Source organism: Macaca thibetana, chromosome 11 (genome assembly GCF_024542745.1).
Source record: "Macaca thibetana thibetana isolate TM-01 chromosome 11, ASM2454274v1, whole genome shotgun sequence".
Classification (NCBI taxonomy): domain Eukaryota; kingdom Metazoa; phylum Chordata; class Mammalia; order Primates; family Cercopithecidae; genus Macaca; species Macaca thibetana.
The window spans coordinates 100271079-100292832 of NC_065588.1; the positions used below are offsets into that span (position 1 = coordinate 100271079).

Genomic DNA, 21754 nt, shown 5'->3' on the forward strand with positions numbered 1-21754 from the left:
CAGAAGTGCCACACCAGAACATTTGGAGGAAAAGGAAAAGACAAAAACCAACCAATATGACTTTGGATACTTGGCTGCACAGGGCCAAACAATGAGAGGACTGATTTTGTTTTCCAAAGCACATCCAGACGTTCAGATACCATCATGTTTTCTTTCTCTCACTCTCTCTCTCACTTTTTTTTTTTTTTACTCTCATGTTAACTATCCTTCTTATTTCATAAATTATATATCAGGCTTATCCAATGTGTGACACTTGCTCATAAAGTAAACATAAGGTATTTTTTGAATGTTTAAAAAGCATTTTCAACCCAAACACCATGACTACTGTATTTACAATAAGCCTCACTTGGATTTCCACAACGGCCAGTTCTTTCTGGGGGGATGGAGATCCTCAGAACAGCTTCCTAAGACAGATTCTGAAAACATGAATCACAGCTCAGTTAAATCATTTGTGGCTCAGGACATACCTTCATTAAATGCTAGCATTCACTATCTGCTATCATCCTAACTGCTGATTTTTATGTTTAAAATCTGATACAAATAATAAATTATAATATTTGTGGAGAGAAGGAGGAGAAACTCAGGTCTGGAAAAGCAGCCCAGGATGTGAAAAACATTGCACACTGGATTTGCTGGAAATGGCCGAAAAGGGCTCTGCTGGAATGCTACAAATTCGTACTGGGAAGTTTCTGAAGGCAAAGTTTGTGTGGGGCAATCTGACACCTCTGATTTGCTTTTTTGGGTCTGTAGCAGAATAAAGAACTGCTGCAGACCGGCCAGGATAAAATTGAACGACTGCACGCTGCTCGTAAATTTCTCTATTTACCTGGTGAATGGTGAGGGTAGGGCTTTGGGCTCCTCGGTCCAGAAGAGCTGCAAGGCAGAGCGTTCAAATCGTGGCTGGCCCTGGGCTGCCGCCCTCACGATGCTTCTGCTGCTTCTAAGATCCCATTGGAAGTCCCAAAGGGCTGGAGAGCCCCAAGGCCAATATTAAGTTTCCAAATGAATATTCCTCCCCGACCCGCACTCCCCTTTGCTTGCGTTGACTTTGGAGCGTCTCGGATTTCTTCCACCTCTGTGCTGGGAACCCAGGAGTTGCGCTGGCAGAGAGGGGCGGCCCCAGAAACCACTTCCAGATGTGCTCGGCTGGCCGACTCGGATGAGCCAGACTTCCTCTGGCTGCGTGCAAAACATGCAAAAAACAACGCGGTTCTGGAGGAAAAGACACAAAACCAGAGAAGAGCAAATGCTTGCAGGGTGAAGTTCTACCACATGTTGGGTCGAAGCAAACTTTGAAAGAACACAAGTGAAAAGTAAAGTTCATGCTGATTTTGAGAATCTTCATGGCCACTAGCTTCTCCTGAAATCTCCTAGTCGTTGAAATGCTGTTGTCCCCAACTCAAAACCCAGGTAACAATTGTGGTCTCCTTCTACCAAAGCAATAATGACAAAAGTTTCAAGATGGAGTGTTTTTGTGCCTGAACAAAAGAGGAATCAGAGAGGAATGAGGCAGGGAGCTGGGAGCTGACCTCAACAGCAATCTGCGCTGTTCTGTATGGGTTCTCAAACCCAGGAGATGGTGCCAGCACTTTGTCTGGGATCACGGAATTTATTTCTGCAGTGGCTCCTCTTCCTAGTTCCTATAAGGATATAAGGATCTCCCTGCTCACTGTCTCTTTCTAAAGTGGTGCTCTCCAACAGAAATAAAATGCAAGCCACACTGTAATTTTACTTTGTGTGTTTTTTTTCTTTTTTGAGACAGAGTCTCGGGGTTTCGCCATGTTGGCCAGGCTGGTCTCAAACTCCTGACCTTAGGTGATCTGCCACCTCAGCCTCCCAAAGTACTGGGATTACTGGCGTGAGCCACCTCGTCCAGCCAATTGTACTTTTTTTTTTTTTTTTTTTTTTTAAAAAGAGACAGGGTCTTGCTCTGTTACTCAGGCTGGAGTGCAGTGGAGTGACCACAGCTCACTGCAGCCGTGAACTCCAAGGCTCAGGCGATCCTCACGTCTCAGCCTCCTGAGTAGCTGGGATTACAGGTGCACTTCACTACACCTGGCTATAATTTAAAATTTTCTAGTAGCCACATTAAGAAAAAAGTACAAAGAGGTAAAATTTATCTTAATGATATATTTTACTTTACCCAATATATATAAGATGTTATCATTTCAACACATAATATAAAACATTATTAAGAAGATGTTTTATATATCTGTTTTGTTTTTAAATTTAATTTGATACATATTCATGTAATAATTGTATATATTCATGGGGTACATAGTGATGTTTCTATATATAATGTATAGTGATCAGAACACTGTAATTAGCGTATCTATAATCTCAAATATTGATGCTTATGTTGGAAACATTCAATATCCTCCTTCTAGCTCTTTGAAACTGTATATTATTGTTAACTATGGCCATACTACGGTCATATAGAACGCTAAAACCTATTCCTCCTATCTAGCTATAATTTTATATTCTTTAACAAATCTCTCCCTATCTCTCCCTTCCTCCTACCCTTCCCAGTGTTTTTTTTTTTAACTAAGTCTTTGAAATTTGGTGTGTATTGTACACTTGCAGCACATCTCAATTCAAACACTAAATTTAAACAGAAACACTGCACATATATGTAGATTTTATAAAATTTACCATTTAAAAAGCAGATTCATTTAAGGTAATGGATATCCCAGTTACACTGATTTCATCTTTACAAATTATATGAATGTATTAATATTAAATGTTTGAATGCACACTCAAAATACGTATATCTATTATGTACAAAAAAAATTAGAAAAAACACTAGGAAAAAAAGTAGATTCACAAATCCAGGTTGGTCCAAATGTACTTAAAAATTTTCCAGTAATTGAATAGAGTATCAGTTTTTCAATTAAAATTAGTTACAGTTAAATAAAAATTAAAAATTCAGTTCCTCAGTTGCACTAGTCACATTTAAGTACTCAGTAGTCATTGTGGCTAGTGGCTACTATATTAAGCAGTTCCATTCTAAAGGATTTAGTAGGGATTTTCTTAGACATGAACTTTGAAGGTGGGAGGATCCTGAATATCTTCCACGTATATAGAACTTTGAATATAGCCAAAGCATTTTCATATCTTCTATTCCTTTTTAGCCACACAACATTTCTGGTAGGTAAGTTGAACAGATGTTATTTGCCCCAATTTACAGATGAGCAAACTGAGGCTTTGAGCAAATTAAAGCCCTAGTTCCCAAAGCAAGTTAGTGATGAAGCCAGGATTGGAATTCTTATTCAGCACTTCTTAAGTGTTTCGTTCTTGAGGCATGTTTCAAATACTAGAATCTGGGGCTGCAACAGTAGGGTTAAGTGGCATCCACATTGGTCATCCTTCAGCATCAAATTTGCTGCTTGTGTAGAATTATTGACTGCCTTGTGATCCCTTATGTGCCCCTATTCTAAAGCCCGCACACAATCCAGCAAGTGTGTCCTTTCTCCTGGAGAGACTTGACATGATGCCACTCCTCTTCTCTCTTGACCCCCAGCATCTTGTACCTTATTTTATTTATTAATTATTATTATTATTATTATTATTAGAGGCATGTCTTGCTATGTTGCCCAGGCTGGACTTGAACTCTTGGGCCTTTCTCCTCAGCCTCCCGAGTAGCTGGGACTATAGTCATGCACCACCATGCTCAGCAAGTTGTACCTTATTTTAAAGCACAATTCCATTAAAACATTTAGCTAAATGTTTTTAGCTAAAACATCGGTCACCTCTGGGAAGTCAGAAGGTTCAGGGGCAGTGCAATATACTATACTTTAAATACTCACTGCACACACATGAGCGAAAATAAGATAACCACTTCTGGCTCAGGGTTTCCACAGCCCTTCCAGAATTATGTGCCGTCAGGTGCAGCAGGCCAGTCCCTCAGACATGTCCCAGGCATCATGTGGACAGCAGCCTGAGCTGACACCTGCCCTGTGCAATTTCCTTCACAGATCATGTCATCTCCTTTGCATCTCTCATCCACCTAGCAGAGAATGTTGTAGAACTTCTCCCTGACCCTCACTGTCTCTGATTCCAGCTTCTTTCTCCTTTATCCTCGCTGTGCCATACTCCAAGGGTGCAATAGGCTTGTTATCTATGACTTAGATGTCCACACTGTATGCACAGATTCTTCCCTGGGGAAGAAATGAGAAAAGAAACAGAGGATATGCATGACACCAGAGTGGGCTTCGGAGACAGACAGACCTAGTGTGAGCTCAGCCACAGGTCTTACCTCCAGTTTCCTCATCTGTTAAGTGGGGACTGCCAATTGGACTCTTGTGTGGGTTAAAAGACATCATGCATGTAAGGCACTCAGTAAGGACTCAAGAAATGGAAGTTTTTATTGCTGTTGTTTTTAAACAAAAATAATATTTAATTGAAATTGAATTATAGTATGTAATTGATTTTATTGAATAATATATAATTGAATATTTAATTTTAAATTTAAATGTTTGACAAATAAAGACTGAATACATTCAAGATGTACAATGTGTTGACTTGATATGCACATACACTATGTAATGATTACCACAATCAAATCAATTAACACATCCAACACCACCCATTTTCTACACTAGATCCCCAGAACTTGCTCATCTTATAACTGAAAGTTTGTACTGTTTGACTAACATATCCCCATTTTCCCCTCCCCTCACCCTAGTAACCACCATTCTACCTACTCCCTGCTTCTATGAGTTTGACTTTCTTAGATTCCAAATACAAGTAAAATTGTACATATTTGTTTTTCTGTATCTGGCTTATTTCATTTAGCATAATGCCCTCAAGTTTCATCCATATTGTCAAAAATAGCAGGATTTCCTTTTTATGGCTGGATAATATTCCATTGCATATATGTACCACAATATCTTTATCCATCCATCCATCAATGGATACTTAAGTTGATTCCATATCTTGACTATGATAAATAATGCTGCAATGAATATGGGGAGGCAGATGTCCAAAGGAAATAAAACCAGTATTTCAAAGAGATATCTGCCTCCCCATTGAAATACTGATTTTATTTCCTTTGGACATCTGCCTCCCCATATTCATTGCAGCATTATTTTTCCCTTCTAATAGAAACATGATTTCATTTGAACAGCAATATGCCCATTTGAAAAGATTCTCCTCCTTGGATGTCTTGCAGCTAGAGTGGCATGTGAGCAGATGTCTGCTGTCTAGCACTTCCTCGAAAGCTAGTGTTTTCCTGGCAAAGAGCTCTTTGGTGTCTTTTGCCCTTTTTTCCTGTTTAAAATCCAGCCTTGAACCTTGTATGTGAAGTAGCCACCTTGCAGCTCTGGGGATAAGAGGCCCACACTATGCTGCTGTGTATGGCCACATTGGCTGTGCACAGTGACTACACAGTTGAATCAGTCAGGGTCCTGGCGGGATACAGACAGCTCCCTCCAATAAGGTAATGGTGGAGACTTTTTTAAAAGGCACTAATTGAAAAGGTATAATCACTGTCAGGGAAACATGGTTAAGAGATGATGCAGTACCCTGGGGCTAGCAATAGCAGGGAGTTATTACAACCCCAAACTCTGAAGGTCAACGAGACCTTGGTTTCCAGGACTTGGAGAGAGGATATGGAGAGGGGTGGCCAGCAAGAGCAGCCCTCCCACTGGGATACAGCCAATCTGTGGTGCTCTGCACAAAAGGAACCAGGGGCTGATTACCCTAGCGTCACAGTCTCCTGTTGGTAGTGTCTCCCATTGACCAAATCCAACTAGAAGTCAGAGGGCAAGGAGCTCAAGTGCTATAATCCATTGAGGTTAGCCTCTCAGGACACTGAACAGGTTGAAGGGTGGAGAGTAGATCTGTAGAAGTAAATGAAAAATATCCTTGCATGATATGAATGGGGTCCCTGGCACTGTGTCATTCTGCAGCCTGGCATATGCTAAAGATGGCAGAGAATCACCACAGCAGCCCTGAATGAACTACTTATGGAAAATCTTGCTATGTGATGAAAATAAACCCTTAAGTGGTCAAGTAACTTTGGTTAGATTTAGTTACATGCCTGAGTGCAACCGCATGCAATATGTATGCATTTCACTGCATTTTATATTTGTGGTATCATTTGTCAACAAAACATGTATCTGAGTCATTATTATTCTGTGTTTATTTCTTACTAGTTGAAAGTCAGATGTTCATCGTTTCTTCTTGCTAACTGGGTCTGCCTTGACTGTGTATATTACTTTTAGATAAGGTCCTAGATAAAATCTATTAAAGCTGATAAGGTTGCCTGGGAGGAAAGGAATAAGTCTTCTCTAGTAGTACATGAATTACCACATTGGGTCAGGGTGACAAGCCTCTTTGCCACGTTTGTCTCCCATGGCTGGGCTCCAAGATCACACACATGGGGCAGGAATTACCATAGCAGGCTCAATTCCCTCTCTTTTGCCTGGTATGGTTCAGTTGCAGGTCATCTTCTTGTTGCCCTGAGCTTCAGTGCTCTTGCTCTCCCCTGCTACTCCCTGAACTGCAGCAATTGCTCCAGCACCTGAGTCTCGCACTAGAGTTCCCTCTCTCCCACATGCTGTAACTGTTTCTCTTCCTTGGCCCAGTTCCCTGTTCTGGCAATTAAGTTAGGTTCTATCTAGCCTGGAGCACTGCCTTGCTCTTGCCAGCTGCCCTCTCTGTGCTTTGGCCATAGCTTCAGCCAAGATTCATGGTTGGAGCCCTGCAATCTGTAAACAGACCTCTCAGACACCATCTGTTTCCCTCACTTCGGCAACAGTCCCTGCCCAGGATCTCTGCTATTGAGTTCTGCCCACTTGCTAGCACTCCCCAGAACCTCTTCTCAGACCTCTGGCAAAAAGCCTTTGGCCCTTGGCCTGAGTCCTCAATTGAGATTAAAGACATTGCAATTTACACTCTTGGCTGAAAACACAGAACTGTCTGCCACCTCCAGCACCAGATTCTCACTCTAGGGTTGACTTTTTGGCCTGCAGCTCAGGAAGAGGAATAGAAACTGTAGAAATATAATAACATCATGATAATGATAGAAATAAAACAATCTACTACTTACTAAATGCTCACTACATGTCAGTCCTTGCATAAGTATAGCACAGTCCTTGCTTGGCATGGCAACAGCACAGATTTCAATTAGCACCATTTAGTTATATAACACAAGTCCCCCAATAACACAGTTCAAATTTCAGTTACCACAGTATATTAACTGTGAGTAATTGCATAAATACAAGCTTTGCTGCCAGGTTTTCAGTCCACAAAATTACTATGCAAATAACAGATGTACACCATGATCAGTGACCATAGCATATCACTTCATTTGTAGTCTGCTGGTGACCGGTCACTGGACATCTGTTATTTAGTTATGCACAGACAGCAAAGCATGTAGTTGTGTTGCCTCCTTATCTCCATGTGACATTTTAATAAATGGACAATAGAATTTGCCAATAAAGATAAAAGTGAAGCAAAGAAACGAAAAGTGATAATTGTGGGAGTGAAGTTCAAATCAAAGATCACTGGAGTTACAGAAGAAATTGTTGGCCATGAGAATGTTGTTGTTGCCACTGTTCAACTCCAGATGGGCATCCAGAAAAACTTAGTAAAGGTAAACTTATGAACATAAATAAGGAAGGAAGTTGGAAGTTGTAAGGACAAGGATAAAGATGTTCCAGAAAGTGACATGAGCAAAAAATTCACATTAAAGGAACATTCAGAGATATCTCACAACATTGAAAGCACAAAGGAAAACTTAGAAAGGAGGCTGGGCATGGTGGTTCACACCTGTAATCGTAGCACTTTGGGAGGCTGAGGCAGGAGGATTGCTTGAGCTCAGGAGTTCAAGACTAGCCTTAGCAACATAGGGAGACCCCATGTCTACAAAAAATAAAAAAGTTAGCCAGGTGTGGTGGTATACACCTAAGGTCCCAACTACTCAGGAGGCTGAGGTGGGAGGATCACTTTAGCCTGGGAGGTCAAGTTTGTGGTGAGCTATGATCATGCCACTGTACTTCAGCTCAGATGATAGAGACCCTGTCTCAAAAAAAAAAGGCCTTAGAAAGGAGTATGACAATTTGCCACAGCATAGAAAAGATGCTCACTCCATATAGTAAGCTATATGACAAGAAGGTGGTAAGCATGGTTTAAACTACTCATGGTAAGTTTTATGCAAAGAAATAAAACTCTTTAATTCTCAATATTTCTGTTTTAAATTATGGCATAACAAAGAAATATTAGGTTTACAATTTTTTCATTTCTCTATATATTTATAAGCAATAGTAAGAAAGTTTTTAATATTTTGACAAAAAAGTTTTTAAACATCACAAAACAATTGTAATTTTTCCCACTGGTAATTAAGATCACTTTGAAGGGTGTTGGCTTGCATATCATGTTTGCAGAACAGTATTATCATGCAAAGTGAAGACTGCCTGTACTTTACATGTATTATTTCATTTATCTATTGATTTATTTCTTTTTTCCCCTTTGCTAGGTCGCTGCCCCATTTTCAGCACTAGATGGTGCTGAAACCCATGTTTGCCTCCATTCTAATAAATATTCAGTGCCCCTTGTCCTTAATGGGGGATATCCCAGTAGTATGGGAAGGCTGACTAGGGGTTCAGCGTCCAAGGGACCTATAGACCCAACCTCCTACAGTGTGGTGCTACTGAACAGCCACTCTGATTTGGTGTCTCCATCTCTTTTTGTCAAGTTACACAGCAGTTTCCAGAGCTGGGATAGTAGTCTCACCTCTCCCCTTTGTCTCTGGCTGTTCTCAGGGATATTTTTCCTCCAGGGACTACTGATGCTTCTAGTGGTTGAGGCAGGGACAGGTCTTCTGCCAGGGAACCCAAGATTGTGGAGAAGCTGGTTGTCTATGCCTTGATCTCAGTTTTTACAGTGTACACTGTGAGTTGGGGGAAATTTTCATGTACTTGGTGCCTGGCAGATTGTGGGGAGGGGATTACAGATGTGGAAGTCTACTTCTCTTACCATCTACTCAGAGTTTTTTAAACTTCTCTGTGGCCCCAGCAAATGTCTCATCCTCATAGTTGAGTTATTGGATATTGCTGGTGATAATTTCAGTGTTGAATATTAGTTTTTGGTTTTCCATTGGGGAGTGTGAAGCCAGCTTGCTTCCTTGCTGCCACTTTGGCACCATATTATCTCATTTAATCCCTTGACTAATCCTGAGAAGCAGATGCTCTTACTCTTCCCATTTTATAGACAAAGAATCTGAGGTTCAAAGAGGATAAATAATTTGACCAAGGCCACACAACTAGTTAAGTAGCTACAACCTATTGGGTCTTAAAGCCCATGATCTTAACCCCAAATGAAACAGTCCAGGTAAATGACTGTGGTGGGTGTTTGATATGGAGGAATGGGCAGAGAGGAGAGGAAGTAGTGAGAGATGAAAGTACCTTCTCTAACATATGCCTAAAAAGTCTAGAGCAGCACTGTCCAATAGAGCTTTCTATAATACAACAGATGCCCCCTTACCCAAGGGGGATACATTCAAAGACCCCCAGAGATGCCTAAAACCACATAGTACCAAATCCTATATAACTCTAACTAAGACAGCTACTAAATGACGAATGGGCAGGTGGCACATACAGTGTGGAAACACTGGACAAAGCATGATTCATATCCCAGGCAGGTAACAGCGGGACAGTGCAAGACTTCATCATGTGACTCAGGATGGTACACAATTTAAAACTTACAAATTGCTTATTTCTGGAATTTTCCATTTAATATTCTCAGACTGTATTGACTGTGGGTAACTGAAACCATGGCTAAAGAGGGATTCCTGTATATGTATAGAATACATAATATTTATACAATCTATAATGGAGAATTAATGTATCTATTCAACTCTCGTATACATGTAGATATACATGGACTTCAGGATCCATCTTTCCTTGATCCTCCAGGACCTCGATCCACCAAATCCCAGCTCTTTCTGAACAGACCTACTTGCCCTATGGGATGTAATTTCCAGTAGAGCTGCTCTACTTCACTAAGTCCTCAGGAAATTAGGCTCCTTCCAGCTCATGGTCCAAGACAGCTGCCCCAGCTCTAGCCATTACATCTACATTCCAGCCAGCAGGAAAGAGTAAGAGAGAGGAAGTTTCCCTCCTCCCGAACACATTTTGGAATTATATATAGTACTTTTGCTTATACCCCATAGGTCAATATTTAGCCACAAGCCACAACTAGTTAAGGGAAGTTTGGGAAACGAATTTTTATTTAGAACGGTCATGTGCCCAGCTCATAGTCCAGATTCTGTTACTGAAAAGAAGAGAAGAGCAGACATTGGGGGTCATCTTGAAGGAGAATGGGTACAGTAGCCTGGGAAAGTGCTGATTTGTTTGTTTTTTTCCTTCCCAGTCTCAATAATGAGAGGCAGGCAAGGAGAAGAAGGTTGGAAATGATTGCTGGTTGTGTACTTCCAACCTTTTGTTTGCAACTGGATCCTTCTTCTGGGCCCAAAATCATGCTCAAGTCTCACCATCCAAAATAATAACAATTTACATAGCACCTCTCTTTCCTTGCCAGCCATTGTTCTTTCTTTCCTCACATAGCCAAGTCTCTGTAAAGAGTAGACTATACATATTATCCGCATTTTCTAATTCATGCTTCAGTTCTCTCTGGCTTCTTTCCCTCCCACTCCATTGAAAACATTTTAATTCTAGGCCACTACTAACCTCCTAATTTGCAAATCCAACAGTTGCTTCTTCGTCCTCTTCTTCCCTGACTTCTCTATGGCTTTTGGCTTTCCTTACCACTTCTGCCTCTATGAAACCCTCTTTGCCTGTGGTTTCTTTGACATCACCCTCACCCAGTTCCCTTTTAACTTCTCTGGCTACTTATTCTCTATTTCCTTCATGAGTGCCTCCTCTTGTCTTTACCCCATCAATGCTGGCTTCTTCAGGGTGCTATTTTCCATCCCTCTTCTCCAAACTCTCCTCCTAGGTTGTTGTTTCCAAACTACAATCTTGAAGTTTCAAAGACTGAAGGTACTTTATTGTGAAATGGGGACCTCTTTTAGATGCCTCCCTCAAGGAGAGAGTACTCAAAACTGCTCTACTAAAATAGCTTTCCCATTGGATTACGTACTTTGTCACTGATTGAATTGTATCTCCCCCAAACAATATGCTGAAGTCTTAACCCGCTATACCTGTGAATATGACCTTATTTGGATATGGGGTATTTGCTGATATAATCAAGTTAAGATGAGATCACAGGATGAGCCCTAATCCAATATAGCTAGTGAATTTACAAGAAGAGGAGGAGGCTGGGTGCAGTGGCTCATATCTGTAATCCTAGCACTTTGGGAAGCTGAGGCAGGAGGATCACTTGAGCTCAGGAGTTTAAGACCAGCATGGGAAACATGGTAAAACCTCATCTCTAGAAAAAATTTAAAAATTAGCCAGACATGGTGGTGCACACCTGTAATCCCAGTTACTCCGGAAGCTGAGGTGGGAGGATCGCTTAAGCCCGGGAGGTGGAGGCTGCAGCAAGCTGATATCGCGCCACTATACTCCAGCCTGGGTGACAGAGCCAGACCCTGTCTCAAAAAAAAAAAAAAAAAGAAGAAGAAGAAAAAAAAGACAGACACACAGGGAGAACACCACGTGATGATGTGATGGAGCCAGAGATGAGTGATTCATTGACAAGCCAAGGGTTGCCATGGATTGACAGCTGCCACCAGAAGCTAGAAAGAGGCATGGAAGCATTCTCTCCTACAGGTTTTGGAGGGATCACAGCCATATTGACACATTAATTTCAGACTTATATATCCTTCAGAACTGTGAGACAAAACATTCCTATTGTTTTAAGCCACCAGATTTGTGGTACTTTATCACAGCAGCTCTAGGAAACTAGTATACATTTCCTCATCACCCTGCAGCTCCCTATCTAAGCCACCAGTTATAGCTTACAATCCCTTTTGTTTTAAAAATATTTGCTTTCATTTTTCTCCTAGTTCAAGGGTTCTCTGGCTTTCAAATATCATAGACTAGTTTTTTTTTAAATTTGAAGTTCAACATTAGGGTTGCAACTTTTGATTTTTCCTTTAACCTTGTGCTATAAGGGCATTAGAAAAAAACTACCATCTAAGCACAAAACTCTCAGAACAAAGTACAGTTCTTTAAATTAAACACTTTGGGTTTTATGAAAAACTCACTGCTTTATTCCAACTCTTCCAGTTTTATTTCAGATTCATAAAAACTTATTATTGCAACATTTAAGAGCCTATCTTATGTACGTGACAAAGAAAAATATTAATAAATATTCATAACCTCTTTTCTGTTTGTAGGCATCTTATTTCTCCCTCCCTTTCCAAATTCTCTTTGGACATATTATGAAATTGGACTGGCTGGGCACGGTGGCTCATGCCTGAAATTTCAGCACTTTGGGAGACCAAGGCGGGCGGATCACCTGAGGTCAGGAGTTCAAGACTAGCCTGACCAACATGGAGAAACCCCGTCCCTACTAAAAATACAGAATTAGCTGGGCATGGCGGTGCATGGCTGTAATCCCAGCTACTCAGGGGGCTGAGGCAGTGGAATCACTTGAACCCAGGAGGCGGAGGTTGCAGTGAACCAAGATCACGCCATTGCACTCCAGCCTGGTGAACAAGAGCGAAACTCCATCTCAAAAACAAACAAACAAACAAACAAAATTGGGTTATACTCAGTGAGAGGGAGAATTTAAGAAGCAGAAGCTAAAAAGAATAGTGAGAATTCCTTTCCTTTTTTTTTTTGACAGAGTTTTGCTCTTGTTGCCCGGGCTGGAGTGCAATGGCACCATCTTGGCTCACTGCAACCTCCGCCTCCTGGGTTCAAGCGATTGTCCTACGTCAGTCTCCCAAGTAGCTGGGATTACAGGCATGCGCCACCACACCCGGCTAATTTTTGTATTTTTAGTAGAGACGGGGTTTCACCATGTTGGCCAGGCTGGTCTCGAACTGCTGACCTCAGGTGATCTGCTCTCCTCAGCCTCTCAAAGTGCTGGGATTACAGGTGTGAGCCACTATGCCCAGCCTGAGAATTCCTTTTTAAAAGGTAGAGAGTTCTCTTTCAAAAAGAAGCTTAGATGGATGAGAAGGTGGAGAAGCATGCTGAGGTTTAAGGGAGTTGGGTGAATGAAGCATATAAGAGAAATTGAAAATGGTAAAAGATGAGGAAAAAAGAGCTTTAGGAAATTTACTATACAGTGTATTCTCCTTTCAGTACCTCTTGAGAATCTGAGGTAGGGATTTAAATTGCTTTCAATTTTTTCTTCCACTGGACTTGTATCTCTATTTATTTTATTTTATTTTGAGACGGAGTCTCATTCTTTCGCCCTGGCTGGAGTGCAGTGGCGCATCTCCGCTCACTGCAAGCTCTGCCGCCTCCCGGGTTCACGCCATTCTCCTGTCTCAGCCTCCCAAGAAGCTGGGACTACATGCGGCCGCCACCACACCCGGCTAATTTTTTTGTATTTTTAGTAGAAACGGGGTTTCACCACATTTGCCAGGATGGTCTCCATCTCCTGACCTCGTGATCCGCCCACTTCGGCCTCCCAAAGTGCTGGGATTACAGGCGTGAGCCACCGCGCCCGGCCTTATATATTGTTGTTTAATAAAAATAGAGATGGGATCTCACCATCTTGACCAGGCTGGTCTCGAACTCCTGGGATCAGTGGATCCTTCTGTCTCAGCCTCCAAACATGCTGGGATTACAGGTGTGAGTCACTGTGCCCAGTCCTTTTTCAATTAAATTTTTTAAAAATAACTTGTGCATTTTTAAGATATACAATATGAAGTTATGATATCATATAGACCAGGGGTCTCTAATCCCCAGCAACCAGTCCTCGGTCTGTTCGGAACTCCCATGACCTCCTGAGCTCCGCCTCCTGTCAGATCAGCCGCGCATTAGATTCTCAGAGGAGCTCAAACCCTACTGTCAACTGCCCATAGGAGGGATCTACATTGCATACTCCCTATGAGAATCTTATTCCTGATGATCTGAGGTGGAACAGTTTCATGCCGAAACCATACCCTCCACCCCCCTGCCAAGTCCATACCCCCACTCCCCTGCCAAGTCCGTGGAAAAATTGTCTTCCATGAAACAGGTTCCTAGTGCCAAAAAGGTAGGGGACAGCTGATACAGACAGTCACAAAGTTACCACAGCGCAGCATATTAACATATCCATCATCTCATATAGTTACTACCAACCCTTTTTGTGTTTCTGTGGCAAGAGCAGCTAAAATCTACTCATTTGGCATGAATCCCATATGCAGTGCAATTTTATTCCTAATGGACTTGTGTGATTACCTGTAGGATCAAATCACAGGGCAGCTAGGCCTTATTAAGAGTTGCATTGGGGCCGGGCGCGGTGGCTCAAGCCTGTAATCCCAGCACTTTGGGAGGCCGAGGCGGGTGGATCACGAGGTCAGGAGATCGAGACTATCCTGGCTAACATGGTGAAACCCCGTCTCTACTAAAAATACAAAAAACTAGCCGGGCGTGGTGGCGGGCGCCTGTAGTCTCAGCTACTTGGGAGGCTGAGGCGGGAGAATGGCGTGAACCCGGGAGGCGGAGCTTGCAGTGAGCCGAGATCACGCCACTGCACTCCAGCCTGGGAGACACAGCGAGACTCCGTCTCAAAAAAAAAAAAAAAAAAAAAAAAAAAAAAAGAGTTGCATTGGCTGGGTGCGGTGGCTCACGCCTGTAGTCCCAGCACTGTGGAAGGCCGAGGTGGGAGGATCGCTGGAGCCCAGGAGCTGGAGCTCGCAGTGAGCTCTGATAGCGCCACTGCATTCCGGCAACAGAACCAGACCCTATCTAAAATAAATAAATAAAAATAAAGAGTTGCGTAAGACTGCTATCAGAGGCAGTATTGCACAATGGTTGGATATGACTGCTATCAGAGGCAGTATGGTATATGGTATAAGGGCTTGGGGGTTCTGGAATCAGAAGTCCCATGGTTAATTCCTGGCCCCAATCTTTTTTTCAACACCTTTCCTTTGTGTTCCTCATAATATTACTTAACTGCACTGTGCCTCATTTCTCCATCCACGAAAGGGAGATAACAGGAGCCACCTCACTAGATTGTTGGATGGATTACACGAGTTAATACACATGAGGCACTTAAGTCATTCCTGGCTGTGGACAGCCCTCACTTGTTAGCTAGCAATGAAACAGAAACCTACAAACCATCTCTTCTCTGCTTAAGCCAAACAAACCAAAAATACCTCTTGTGGCTCACGGTTCCCAAGCTTCCTGGCATGGCTCCCCACAAAGCTGCCCTCGGTTCGCCCTGGCAGGCTTTGTAGCGACCTTCCCTGCCCGGGTCCCAGTCACGGTCGAGAGAAGCGGCCGTGGCCCGGGCTCGCGAGGCGGGCTCCCGCCCGCACCCTCCCTTGCGAGGTCCCCGCCCTGCGCTCCCAGCTCTTCGCACCTCTACACGAGCTTCTCTCACGTTGCTTGTGACACTGCCTCGCCCACACATCCTAGATGCTCAATTAAAGTGGACGTAAAGGAAGATGCTGTGCCTTCTCCCCAAAATACCGAACGGGAGGCTCTGGGTGGGGACCGGAGACGTGGTCAGTGGGAAGTGTCCTTCCACCCTAAGGTGCGTTGCCCCGGGTGGCCGCTGGCCACGTCGCCTGGGATGGGGTTGGGGCTCCCCTCTCAGGACCCCCCCTTCCCCGGCGTCTCTCCCCTGCCGGCGGGCCTCCACCCTGGCCCCCGGCGCCCGCGGCCACGTGACCCCAGCACAGCTGGAGGCGGTTCCCCGCCCTCCCCAGGGAGCAGCGGGTTGAGGCGGGAGCGGTGCATTGTGGGCAGAGGGGCGGGGGTTGGGAAGATGGCGGCTCCCAGCCTCCTCAACTGGAGGCGGGTTTCTTCCTTCACGGGGCCGGTACCCCGCGCCCGACACGGACACCGAGCGGTGGCCATCCGGGAGCTGATGATCATCTTTGGAGGGGGAAATGAGGGCATCGCGGATGAGCTGCACGTCTACAACACGGGTAGGCGCGGCGGTGGCTCGTCGGCCCCGCCTGCGGGAGCCGCGGAGGGGGAGGGGAGGCGAGGCGGCGGCCGCGGCCCTGACAGCTGTCACCGCCCGGTCACTGCTTCCTCGGGCGGGCGGCGGGGAGCGCGGCTCGGCCGGGCGGCCCGGGTCCCGCAGCTCTGTCCCGGACGGCAGCTCTGGATCTCCGGGACCCTCGGGGACGCAGCGGACCCCGAGCGGGGTGCACCGGTCTTCAAGCGGGGGATCCCGGACGCCCCCGCCCCAGCGCTGCTGGAGGACGCAGGCGACAGAAGACCGTGTCCAACTGCCTGGGCTACTCCCCGAAATCTCGCCCCTGTCAAAAAACAAAACCCACTCCAAACCAAAGTTCCGTCGGGCCTTTCCCGGCTTTGCCTACCTGCCTTCCTTAGGAGGAAGACCATCTAGGGGGTGAGGAGGGAAAACGAGAGGCCTTCTGGCACTCTTGCCTCAAATACAACCCGGTGTTTGGCAGGTAACGGTCAAGAGCCCCTCCGTGGGCCGCGCTCTAAACCGGCGGGGACGTGGTGAGGCGGCCTTGTGTCTGCATACTCGGTGTGGGCGCCCTTCTGGACTGGCCCTCGGAAAGAGGACTGTCATAACCTGAGCACCACTGCAGATCACAAGTGTCCCTGGGCAAGGAGCCCCTATCTTTGAGGACCTCTGTGGAATAGAAAGGAGTCTGGAATTTAATTTTTTTCCCCCTTGTAAATGCTCAGGCTGTCACAAGAAATCTTTTCGGTGTAAAGACAGTGATGGAATTTTGGGTCTACTTCATGCCTGATAACTTTTCTCGGACGAAACAGCTTAATCACAGGAATAATTTGAAGGTTAACAAAATAGTGGAGTCTGAGAAATTTTATTTTTTTCACCCTCTCCTCCTCCCAGCGCCCCAGCATATGAAGTTAAAAAGTTACTGACAGTTTGGTCTTAGTGTTCAAAACCCTGGCTTTGGAACAAATTAGACCTGATTTGAATCTTGCTCTGCCAGTTGCCCAGGATCAGCGCTGAAGTTACCAAACCTTTTTTAGCTTCACAATTTTCAGTTGTAAAATGGAGATTTTTATACTCACCCAGCAGGGGTTTTATAAGAATTAAATGATACAGATCAGGGTTTTTCAACAGCAGCACCGTCGACCTTTTGGGCCAGGTAATTCTTTGTAGAGGTCGGGGGAAGCTGCCCTGTATTGCCCTGTACATTGTAAGATGTTTGACAGCATCCCTGCCTCTACCTACGAGATGCCAGTAACAGCCCCCTCCAGTTGTGACAACTAAAAATGTCACCAGACTTTGCCAAATGTCTTCTGGGGGGCAGAATCATCCCCAGTTGAGACCCACTGATAATGATGATATATGTAAAGTACTTGCTGATAGTATGTGATAACCGTTGTTGGTTATAATCAGTTTTAATTTTATTTTGGCAACTAGCTACGAATCAGTGGTTTCTGCCAGCTGTTAGAGGAGATATCCCTCCAGGCTGTGCTGCCCATGGATTTGTCTGTGATGGTACCAGAATATTAGTATTTGGGGGTATGGTTGAATATGGAAGATACAGCAATGAGTTATATGAGTTACAAGTAAGTGTATTTAATATTATTTCATTCTGAGGCTTTAATAATGATATTGTTCATAATTTTTCAAAAGATTGCAACATTACTAACATTGTTTAACACATTTTGACATTGTTCAAGTAATGTAAACTTCACATTTTATAGCTTTACAGAAAATGTTTCCACTTCACTTAAAAGCCAAAGTTTCCTGGCAAGTCTTTTTCCCATACCCAGTGCAACATTTATAACATCAAGATACCTGTTACTTAGCATCAGTTGTACATGTTTATACTTAAGTTTTTGTATCTTAGTGCAGTAGAAACTTTAGCCTGCAACAGGAGCACCTGGAGGACCTGTGAAGACACAGATTGCTGGGTCCTACCCAGAGAGTTTCTGAGTCAGTAGTGGGCCATAAGCATTTGCATTTCTACCAAGTTCCCAGCTGCTGAAGCTCCTGGTTTCTAGAGTATACTTTTTGTTTGTTTGTTTTGAGACAGAGTCTTGCTCCGTCGCCCAGGCTGGACTGCAGCCGTGCGATCTTGACTCACTGCAACCTCCGTCTCCTGGGTTCAAGCGATTCTCCTGCCTCAGCCTCCTGAGTAGCTGTGACTACAGGCACGCACCACCATGCCCAGCTAATTTTTGTATTTTTAGTAGAGACGAGGTTTCACCATGTTGGCCAGGCTGGTCTTGAACTTCTGACCTCAGGTGATCCACCCGTCTGGGCCTCCCAAACTGCTGGGATTACTGGCATGAGCCACTGTGCTCTGCCGCAAGTTCTTAAGTATTAAGTACTGCAGGACTCACAGAGGGATAGTTGGCATTGGCATCAACTGACAGATTGACAACTTTGAATAAAACTTTCCACATTTGGAAAATCACCATGCCTGGCCCCTGGGCTATGCTTTGAAAACCACTGCTTTCGTGTTTTAGAAATTGTTACCCTCATACTAATATTTGCTACACCTCCCACCTTGACAATACATACAAAAGAGGAGTAACAGTTTCCCATAACCTTTCTAAATTTGACTCTTACTAAACCGGACTCATAGCCCTTGTTGACTTTTCTTCCTGACCTGTGCCTTATCCCTAGGGTGGTGATCATGTGAGTATCTGCTAATTGGCAGATGTGAGTGGTTATACCTATTTACAAGCAACTCATTGCAAAAATAATTTCAGCTAAAGAAAACATCCATGGCCAGAGAATAAGTTTTGGAATTTGATTTGTTAAATGAGCTTTATGTTTACCTTTAAAAGGTTAAAATACTTACCATTCATGGATTGCCTTATTTCAGAAAGTAAGAATGTATAAATTACATTTAATCTTGAAGCTATGTATAATACTTTATTTTTCATTTGGAAAATACTTTAGAACTGTTGGAGTTTATTATTATATGGTTAGTTTGCCATTGTGGAAATCTATGAATATGGAATAGTAACTTGAATGTCTACTGGAACATATATTTTAATTCCAGAAGTTAGCTTGTTGTTTGTCATTTGTCCCAAAAGTAGTTTATTAGTGCCTTCTGATAGGATTTGGATTAAAATGTATTGATATGATGTTGCACTATTGACAATATAGGAGTGCTTTCTTGATTTTGTCTGACTGTATTTGTGTCTTTTTTTTTTTAGGCAAGTCGTTGGTTATGGAAAAAAGTGAAACCCCATCCCCCTCCTTCTGGTTTACCTCCTTGTCCTCGGCTTGGACATAGCTTCTCTTTATATGGTAACAAATGCTATTTGTTTGGTGGCCTGGCAAACGAAAGCGAAGATTCAAACAATAATGTTCCCAGGTATGCTGACTCTTTCAGACCAAATGCTTATTTTATGATTTAGAGTAGGAACATTTTATTTTTTCCATCTTTAATTTTTAAAAGGGATGATGCTTAGCTTTTTGCATTTCAATCTAATAGTGGACAAATTTGTGTGTGTTTGTGTTTTCCTTAGTCCCTGGAGCATATTTGTTTTCAAAACTGTGTCTTTTCTTCAGAAAGCATTGGAGCTAAAAACAAAAAAATTGTGTCTTTTTTAATGAGAAATCATCTTATTAAATTAATATTAATGTAACTGCTTGTATCAATATATTTGTATATATTGAGCCATAATGCATTTTAGCTACCTCATAAATGATAATGAAAAGTAACAGATGGTTATTTTAAAATTAGATTTCTCTGGGAATTTGGCAACGAAACTCTGACTGTAAAATGAAAGCTATCATTTCCATGTTTTATACAGGAAGCTGTTAGAGTGGTTCACACTAGCAAATACTTTTACAATCAATTCTTTCCTCCTTTTTCCCAAATAGAATTAATTCACTACCTCTTTTCTTTTCACATCGTGTTTTATTTGTTTGTTTGTTTGTGTATTGAGTTCCAATAAGCCTTTATGAAACAGCTCGTAGGCAGGTTTGGTCCACAGGATGTAGTTTGCTGACACAGATTGTAAATAATGGGGATATCTACATTGTTGACCCCTATTATAGCTAATGTTGGTTTTGTCTGCAAAGAATTCCTCTTTCCTTTGGGGAATTGTACTGTTCCATGTAGTGTTTTTTTTTTAAATAAATTTTATTTGTGTAAATTTAAGGTATATAACATGATGGTATAAGATAGATATTTTATATATATATATAAAAATGGTTATTATAGTGGTAATATAGCCATCATTTCATATAGTTACCCATTTTTTTTCTGCCTGTGGCATGAGCAGCTGTAGTCACCACCGGGTGTTGTGGCTCATACCTGTCATCCCAGCACTTTGGGAAGCCGAGGTGGATGGATCGCTCGAGCCCAGCAGTTCGAGATCAGCCTGGGCAACATGGCAAAACCCCATCTCTACCAAAAATACAAAAAATTAACTGGGCATGGTGGCACACGCCTGTGGTCACAGTTACTTGGAAGGCTGAGGTGGGAGGATTTCTTGAGCCTGGGAGGTGGAAGTTGCAGTAAGCCAAGATCATGCTGCTGCACTCCAGCCTAGGTGACAGTTAGACCCCATCTCAAAAAAAAAAAAAAAAAAAAAAAAAAAAAAAAAAAAAATCCTGAATACAATGCATTATTATTAACTGTAGTCCTCATGTTATACATTAGATCTCTCAATTTGTTTATGCTACGTATTTGCTACTTTGTATCTTTTGACCTACATTTCCCCATTTCCTTCCCCTCCTGCCACCCTGACCCTGGTAACCACTGTTTTATTCTCTGTTTCTATATGTTTTACCTTTTTTGTTAAAACAAAACAAAAACCAAGATTTCACATATGAGATAATGCAATATTGTCCTTTGTGTCTGTCTTATTTCACTTAGCATAATGTCCTGCTGCTCCATCCATGCTGTGGCAAATGTTAGTATATTTTTTTCTTTCTTTTTTTTAGACTTTCTCTTTTTTGATTTTTTATTTTTATTTTACTTTAAGTTCTGGGATGCATGTGCAGAATGTGCAGGTTTGTTACGTAGGTATACATGTGCCATGGTGGTTTGCTGCACCTATCAACCCATCATTTAGGTTTTAAGCCCTGCGTGCATTAGGTATTTGTCCTAATGTTCTCCCTCCCCTTACCCTGCAACCCCTGATATGCCCTGGTGTGTGATGTTCCCTTCCCTCTGTCCATGTGTTCTCATTGTTCAACTCCCTCTTATGAGTGAGAACATGCAGTGTTTGGTTTTCTTTTTCTGTGCTAGTTTAGTTTGCTGAGAATAATGGTTTCCGGCTTCATCCATGTCCCTGCAAAGGACATGAACTCTTTTTTTGAGACGAGTCTCGCCCTGTCGCCCAGACTGGAGTGCAGTAGCGCAATCTCAGCTCACTGCAAGCTCCGCCTCCTGGGTTCATGCCATTCTCCTGCCTAAGCCACATGAGTTGCTGGGACTAAAGGCGCCCACCACCACGCCCGGCTAATTTTTTGTATTTTTAGTAGAGACTAACGTGGGGTTGCACCGCATTAGCCAGGATGGTCTCGATCTCCTGACCTCATGATCCACCTGCCTCGGCCTCCCAAAGTGCTGGGATTACAGGTGTGAGCCACCGCGCCTGGCCGAACTCACTCTTTTTTATGGCTGCAATATTTTTTTCTTTTTAAGCCCAAATAATATTCACATAGTGTTTTGATCATTGTCATTCTAGCACTCAAGCTTTGGAGATTTAGAGTCCAAAGGGCTGTTTTCTGATTCAGGGCTTAT

At 43.1% G+C, this 21754-nt stretch overlaps 3 protein-coding genes across 14 annotated transcripts in view; 1 reads left to right on the forward strand and 2 right to left on the reverse strand.

Annotated features, from left to right (window-relative positions):
• Positions 1-14356, reverse strand: part of GLT8D2 (glycosyltransferase 8 domain containing 2) — a 73556-nt gene extending 59200 nt beyond the window's left edge. Inside the window, exons 1-2 of one of the 3 annotated variants that reach the window (XM_050748489.1) lie at positions 14307-14356; positions 827-1212 (exon numbers count right to left, since the gene is read on the reverse strand). The gene's annotated coding sequence lies outside the window, so the exon portion shown is untranslated. Of the gene's footprint in view, positions 1-346; positions 417-826; positions 1764-14306 lie in introns of those variants that run through there. The other 2 variants (XM_050748492.1, XM_050748488.1) reach the window with 2 other exon arrangements.
• Positions 1-21754, reverse strand: part of LOC126930917 (protein BRAWNIN) — a 732366-nt gene that overhangs the window by 101184 nt on the left and 609428 nt on the right. The gene's annotated exons all lie outside the window — the stretch shown is intronic.
• HCFC2 (host cell factor C2) overlaps positions 15744-21754 on the forward strand; it is a 41272-nt gene continuing 35261 nt past the window's right edge. Inside the window, exons 1-3 of one of the 3 annotated variants that reach the window (XM_050748459.1) lie at positions 15744-16003; positions 17455-17603; positions 19209-19369. In XM_050748459.1, coding sequence (XP_050604416.1) covers positions 15841-16003; positions 17455-17603; positions 19209-19369 — 473 coding nt within the window. In that variant the 5' untranslated portion in view covers positions 15744-15840. Of the gene's footprint in view, positions 16004-16037; positions 16502-17454; positions 17604-19208; positions 19370-21754 lie in introns of those variants that run through there. The other 2 variants (XR_007717705.1, XM_050748460.1) reach the window with 2 other exon arrangements.